General features: G+C 53.3%; 2 protein-coding genes across 2 annotated transcripts in view; one reads left to right on the plus strand and one right to left on the minus strand.

Annotated features, from left to right (window-relative positions):
• Positions 1-3431, plus strand: part of LOC114637543 — a 6512-nt gene extending 3081 nt beyond the window's left edge. Inside the window, exons 2-5 of the mRNA XM_028785748.1 lie at positions 832-1032; positions 1888-2034; positions 2481-2553; positions 2755-3431. Coding sequence (XP_028641581.1) covers positions 832-1032; positions 1888-2034; positions 2481-2494 — 362 coding nt within the window. The 3' untranslated portion in view covers positions 2495-2553; positions 2755-3431. The remainder of the gene's footprint in view (positions 1-831; positions 1033-1887; positions 2035-2480; positions 2554-2754) is intronic.
• A 348-nt stretch (positions 3432-3779) lies between these two features.
• LOC114637562 (renal glandular kallikrein-like) overlaps positions 3780-6532 on the minus strand; it is a 4210-nt gene continuing 1457 nt past the window's right edge. The window contains exons 2-5 of the mRNA XM_028785778.1: positions 5691-5850; positions 4562-4848; positions 4332-4468; positions 3780-3984 (exon numbers count right to left, since the gene is read on the minus strand). Coding sequence (XP_028641611.1) covers positions 3829-3984; positions 4332-4468; positions 4562-4848; positions 5691-5850 — 740 coding nt within the window. The 3' untranslated portion in view covers positions 3780-3828. The remainder of the gene's footprint in view (positions 3985-4331; positions 4469-4561; positions 4849-5690; positions 5851-6532) is intronic.

The following is a 6532-nucleotide window of genomic DNA, read 5'->3' on the forward strand; positions in this document are numbered from 1 at the left end:
CAGCTGTATATTTTGGTGGCAGCTGTATATTTTGGTGGCAGCTGTATGTTTTGGTGGCAGCTGTATATTTTGGTGCACGTCGTTGATCCCAGAACTTAGGAGGCAGGGCCTGGTGGATCTTTGTGAGTTCCAGGTTAGACTGGTGTACATAGTTTATTCTGGCCAGTGAGATCTACATAGGGAGACTTTGTCTCAAAAGTTAAAACATCAAGAGTTCAGCATGGGCTCTGTTACAGAGAAGAAAAACAACCTAGCCTTTCACACCTACTCAGTGTTGCAGGTTTCAGACCAACCCCCCTCTCACTGAGCATCTAGACTATTTCAGCTCCCATGGCAACGATCACATTTGACCTGGGTGGAAGCATGTGTGCACTGTGGGTCCAAGAAGGCCAGGCTAGCCGGAATCCAGGCTAACTGGAATCCAGGCTAGCTGGAATCCAGGCTAACTGAGGAGTTGGTGATCAGTTGGCCACCAAGTTCTCCTCTGAGTTCTAGGCCTCTGTGCCCAAGTTCTTCTGGAAACTAAACTGCTTTTTTGCTCTAAGGATAAGAAAGGAAGTATGCATTCACCCACTCGTGAGTTCATTCATTTGTGTATCCATTCACGCATACATAATCAATCATGGGGGAGTTCGAGAGAGGTATACTGCATCAGAAGAGGTCAGTGTGAATGGGAACAGTTGAAATGGTGTTGGAGGGGAGCTGGAAACAGCTTTCACAGGAAACTGGTTGTAGATGAGAGGGGACGGAAACGAGGAAGAGGATGAAGGTTGGTATGCATCGAGTGAGTGGAGAAAAGATCCGGGTCCCCAGAACTTTTTCCTTCCCCAGCTGACCTGCTCTGTTCCTGGGAGGAGGACCGAAAGTTGGTCCTACGTGGCTGGTCCCTCGTCTTCATCTTCCTGGCAACTTTGTTGGTGTTCAGCGTGGTGGATGGGCGGATAGCCTACTTGCAAGGTCCGTACACGGGCTTCATCGGCCTCTGGATTGACTGCAGGAGGCATAAGTGTGCCAACGTGGGCCAATTCACTGGTCAGTGTGTACACAGACTATGGGGCCTGTTAATGGTGCTAGGGATGACTGTGGGGGTGGGCCACTGGCACTCTCCCAGAAGTCTCTCTGGGGAGTAGATTAGGGCTCACAGTGGGGCATTGTCGGTGGGTAGCTCTATGAGTAGCAGTAAAGTTATCTTAGAATTTCTAGGTACTAATTTTGGTAATGTGAATGAAGGTGATGTTTTTTTCTTTTTTGTTTTTGTTTTTTTTTCGGGGGGGGGGTTTGCTGGAGCTAGAATCCAGAGCCTTACAAACACTCCACAGGGGATCTACCACTGAGCCACGCCCCCAGAAGAACCTCATTGGAGGATTCTAGGCAGGGGGCCCCTCATTGGAGTATTATTCTAAGCAGATGCTCTACCTCCGAACTAAGCCCCTCATTGGGGGATGGATTCTAGACAGGTGCTGAGCTACATTCCTGTCCTCTGCCTTATTTGAGACAGGGTCTCATGTAGCTCAGGCTGGCCTCCAGCTCAATGTGTAGCTGTGGATAACCCCTTCGTGTGCTGCCACACTCAGTTCAGCCCAGTACTGAGGATAGAATGCAGGACTGCACACATGCTAGGCACGCATTCTGCCAATGCAGCCACAATGCCAGGACCCTTAGACTGCATTTACTTCGTATTTTGAGACAGATAAAGTCTATGTGTCTCTAAACTGCTCAGACAGGCCTTGAAATGGCACTCCTCCCCATCCGCTGCAGTACTTAGGTTGGGCTCCTCATGGTGTGAGAGGAAGTGAAAGGAAGGGGAGAGAGAGAGAGAGAGAGAGAGAGAGAGAGAGAGAGAGAGAGAGAGGTAACTGTGATTATCTCTCCGACTCTCCTTCCCAGTTTACATTCACATGAGCAAGGGCTTCATATTTCTGGCCCTGGCACTATGCCTCATCCTCCTGCCCACCATGTTCCTCTCCTTCCGACCAGTCTGCCGCCGACTGAACAAGATAGACTTCATCTTCAGTTTCCTCAGCACTGGCATCGGTAAGTGTTGGCAAGGACAGGGGTGACTGGGGGTCCCCCACTCAATCCCAGAGCTGCCTCCTACGCAGAGGTGTGGCTGGATTTTCAGTTCTGCTGCTCCAAGGGAGAGGGCTTTTTCTCTGTAGCTCAGACTGGCTGTGGTCTCACTCTGCAGTCCATGCTGGATATGCCATTTGAATATGCCATTCTCCTGCCTCAGCATCATAAGTAGCTGGGATTAAAAGCTTATGCCCACTAGTTGTGACTGATGGCTTTCTCTCTCATTTTCCTTGCCCCTCTGAGTATGTATCCATTTGTCCTGTTGTGTGTGTGTGTGTGTGTGTGTGTGTGTGTGTGTACACGTGTGTCTATTTGTGGCAGGTCAGGGAGGCTGTCTCTGTCTTTATCCTTTTTGGGGTGGTGGTGTTCCCTGTCTAGCCTTTTGTCCTTCTCTGGCCCCACCCCAGTGCAGGGCTCCTGATTCTCCTCAGCCTGACGCTCTTTGTCGTCAACTGCAATAGGCTGCGCCCGAGGCCACAGGTATCCTACCAGCTGGCCTTCTACCTGTGCTGGTGTGCCAGCGTCTTGATGCTGTGGGCCGGTGAGGGCGGGGCCTCGGATGGAAGGGCGGGGCCTGGGCAGGGCAGGGGCGGAGCCCAGGAAAGGGGGTCAGCCTCCAGAGTCGAGTTGGGGCTTGGAGTGGGGCTCTGAGTCGAGTGCCCACGGGGTCCCTTCCCACAGGAACTTTGTCGTTCCTCAACCAAGTGCGGATGTGGAACTACAGTACGCCTTTCATGGAGCGGAGGCTCAGCTACTTTCGTTGGGCCTCGCGACACCACTCGTTGCAGTTGCAGCACTTGGAGCCCGCCCAGAAGCTGTCTGCTGCAAGCAGCTTTGTGAACTACCATGGGGCTCCCCAACAGAGGGACGCCGCAACTTCTCAGGACACTGATGAGTCCCCGCGGCCAGATGCCTCTACCTCTGTCCCTGAGGCTCAGTTTCCATCAGACCTCCCTTGAGGTCCCATACTTCCCCTGAGAGCAGGTAGCACTCTCGGGCCACAAGTGGCAAGCCCCGCTCCCCGCGCTAGGGCCCACTCCTTGCTGCCTGAGTCTTGGCTGGGACCGTACTCTGGAAGTCCTCCAATATTCTCAGCTGTGGCTATGTCCCTCTGAGCAGACACTGGTTTGTGGTCCCAAGCTGAGGGAGCAGTGTGGTCCTTTTCCCAAGCTGGGCGATGCTCCGCCCCACAGGGCATGCCCCTAAGCCACTCTTCATCCTTTGGTCCAGCCCTACCAGAGACATCCAGGGGCCCCAGGTGGACACTATGCAGCCTAGCCTTGGGGGCAGTCCCTGCCCTTCTGTGGACAGAGCCCTCCCCAGGAAGTCAAGGCTTAATTAATGTAACACCCCTGCCCCCTTCCTGGCTTCCCCGACTCAATAAAAGCAGGTCGGCAGTCTAAATTTTCAGTGTCAGACTGCTTGTCACTTCCTCTGCTTTCAGTGTAGGGTCAGGCATAGCTGGAGTCGACCTTTCTGATGCCTCTAACTTTTTTTCCTTTGTGATCTGAACATTTTCCTTGCCAGAGGAGACTCAGGTGGCATCCTTGATTTGGTCTGAGCCTTTTGTCTGCATTTGTCTCAACCCCAACCCCTTAGCCAACAGTATATGTACACCTGTCCCTTGCAAGTCCTGACTTTAGCTGGGTGGACTTTGATTTGCTGCTACTCAATTCCAGAAGGCCAGAGCATGTCAGACCTTGAACTCATTTGCTGCATGATTGGTTTTATTGAGAGCAGGGGACAGTGTGACACTCAGGGGTTTTTCTCCATAATGTCCTTTATCCAGGATTTGAACTTGATAAGTTTGGTGTAGATGGCCGGCTTATCGGGTTCAGCGCATGGAGAGAGGCCCCATGATGTGAGACCCTGGAGAACACCGTCACAGATCAGTGGGCCTCCGGAGTCACCCTGAAAACAGGACAGGGGCAGGAGTAAGGAAAGGCCTGGCAGTTGGGTTCTACTTGACAACTGGGAACTCACTCCCAGGGAGAGGAAGGCAGGGACTCTTAAGAGGCAGCTCTGGCTAGTAGGAGAGAGTATCCAGCTTTTAGGAGGCCAGCTCTGACAGGGACAGTCCCTGAAGCCAAGTCAAAGAGGAAAAGCAGTACCAGCTATAGGTTCCTCCCTCCCAGCATGTATAACTTCCATAGGGAAGGATGCAGCGCATCTGCCTAGGCGGGGTGTTGAAGTGGGAATCAAGACCTTCAGTTCCCTCTTTCAGTCCTTCACCTCACTACAGGGAGGAGCTGTCTCACCGCACAAGTGTCTTTGCCTCCAGCCATTTCTCCTGCACACAGCATGACATCTGTCACCTTCTCTGGGTGGGCTTTGGCACATATCTCATTAGACAGGAGCTCAATGTACACACACTGGAGATCATCTGGGTATTCATCTGGTGGGTCAGGAAGCAAGAGGGTGGTGAGCAGACCCCAGCCCCGTCCTCTCTGCCCCCCCCGCCCAGCTGTGTTACTTGGACCAGACTTACACTTGATGGGTGCAGTGCTGCCCCAGCCTGAGGCAAGGCAGGTGCTCCCCACCGTTGGTTCCTCATTGGGCAGGTCAATGACCTTCACAACATCTGTGAGTTCAGCAGGCTTGCTGAGGTGGAGCATCATCAGGTCATTGCTGTAGTCGTCCCCAGGTTGTCGGGTGTGGTTCTTCATGAGGGTCATGTTGAAGTCAGGGTGAGGGAAGCTTTGGCTGACAAGCCGGTGCTGAGCAAGGGGCTCATGCTCATATAGGTTGTTTTTGCCCAGCCAAACCTGGTACTTGCTGGGGACAGGGAAGGAGATGGAGGGAGTGAGAGGAGGCAACCAGAGAGGTTGGGCAGAGTACAGGGGTAAGGGGGAGGAGAGAGGGAGGGAGGGAGGAAGGGAGGAAGGGAGGAAGGGAGGAAGGGAGGAAGGGAGGAAGGGAAAGTCAGAGACAGAAACACACAAACACACACATACATACAGAAACACACACACATATACGCATATAGAGACAGAGATAGAGACAGAAACAGAAGACAAGGGAAGAGGGGGCAGGGAGGAGGGGGTAGGCCTGAGAGCTGCTCAGGTGCAGCTGGGACTGGGCTAAACTTCCCGAGCAGGTAAGGCCTGGCCCACAGCCCAAGGTCTGAGCTCTCTCCCTCCCCCAAGCATCCTGCTTTCTCTGTACTCAGTTACCATACCCAGCTCCAGCCCTGACCAGACCTTCTCTGTGTGTCCTCAGAGTGGACAGAAGGTCCTAAAGGCCAAGCTGGTCCGAGGAGACTCACACACTATACTCAGGGCCAGCATTTTCTATCCTCAGGGCCCTTCTAGGCCTGCTCCCCGCCATGGTCAGTACTGATAAGAGAACACATGAGACCCAGTCCCAGACAGGGCTGGGCAGAGACCCAAGGGGGAGACACTCAGATGTGAATACAGACAGGAGACACACGGACAATAAGACAGAAAAGAAAGAAACAGGACTCGAACACAAGCCTGGAGGGAGGAGCAAAGAGAGACTCAGGAGGTCATGGATAGACTTTCAGCCAGTCTCAACCTCCTGCCCTTCAGTACCCCAGCCTGCCCTGGAGTCCTGTTCTCTGGCTGCCATCCTGCTTTCCTGTCTCCTCCCGTACTCACTCGTTATAGCAGTGGGCAGCGGTGAGAACCCAGCTGGGGTCAATCAGGACACCCCCGCATTGATACTTGGTGTAGCGGTACACAGCCACATGCCAGGGTTGGGAATTCTTCTCACAGTTAAATCCTCCGACAATCCGAGACTGCATGGGAGGTACAGCATCTGCCACAGGAGCAAATGGGGGGAAGGGAGGGTTGGCACAGATAGGGAGGTGTACTGTTGGGGGACACGGTTAGGCAGGGCTGGGATCAGGGGACATGGCCCGGGATCTAGGGAAGGGACTCATGCATGGCTGGTCCTGGATAGGGAGATCTATGCTGTGGGGACAGATGGGCTAAGGGATGGTAGGGCGACGAGGGGGTGGGGGGATTCCAGTCCATTCTTAGCCCAATGAGAGTGAAATCAGAGGCCAAGAGGCTTTGCCATTTAGTGTCTCCAGGGCTTGAGAAGAAGTCAGGGCCTGGGCTGGGTTTTGGGACTTCTGGAAAGGGGGAGGTCTCAGAAAACTAGATTTGCGTGAATAAATGAATCCAGAAAAGGGAGCTTGGGGATGATTTGGGGTTTCCTGGATTGGGCATGAAGTGGACAGCTGGAATGGGAGAAAATGAGGTGTTTCCAGATCAAAGGAGCAGGGTTAGGTTCTGTGGTGCAGATGATATCTAAGAGGGATGGGGCTCCCTAAGAACAGACAAGCAATGAGAGAAGGAAATTCTGTGGGACTGTGAGGGAAAGGCTCTGCTCCCTGTGGAGGTGGGGCAAATGATCTAGTGTTGGAGAGGCTCAACGTCCTCTCTCTCTCTCTCTCTCTCTCTCTCTCTCTCTCTCTCTCTCTCTCTCTCTCTCT

The sequence above is a fragment of the Grammomys surdaster genome, unplaced genomic scaffold (assembly GCF_004785775.1).
Source record: "Grammomys surdaster isolate TR1022 unplaced genomic scaffold, NIH_TR_1.0 125349, whole genome shotgun sequence".
In the NCBI taxonomy this organism is placed as follows: Eukaryota; Metazoa; Chordata; class Mammalia; order Rodentia; family Muridae; genus Grammomys; species Grammomys surdaster.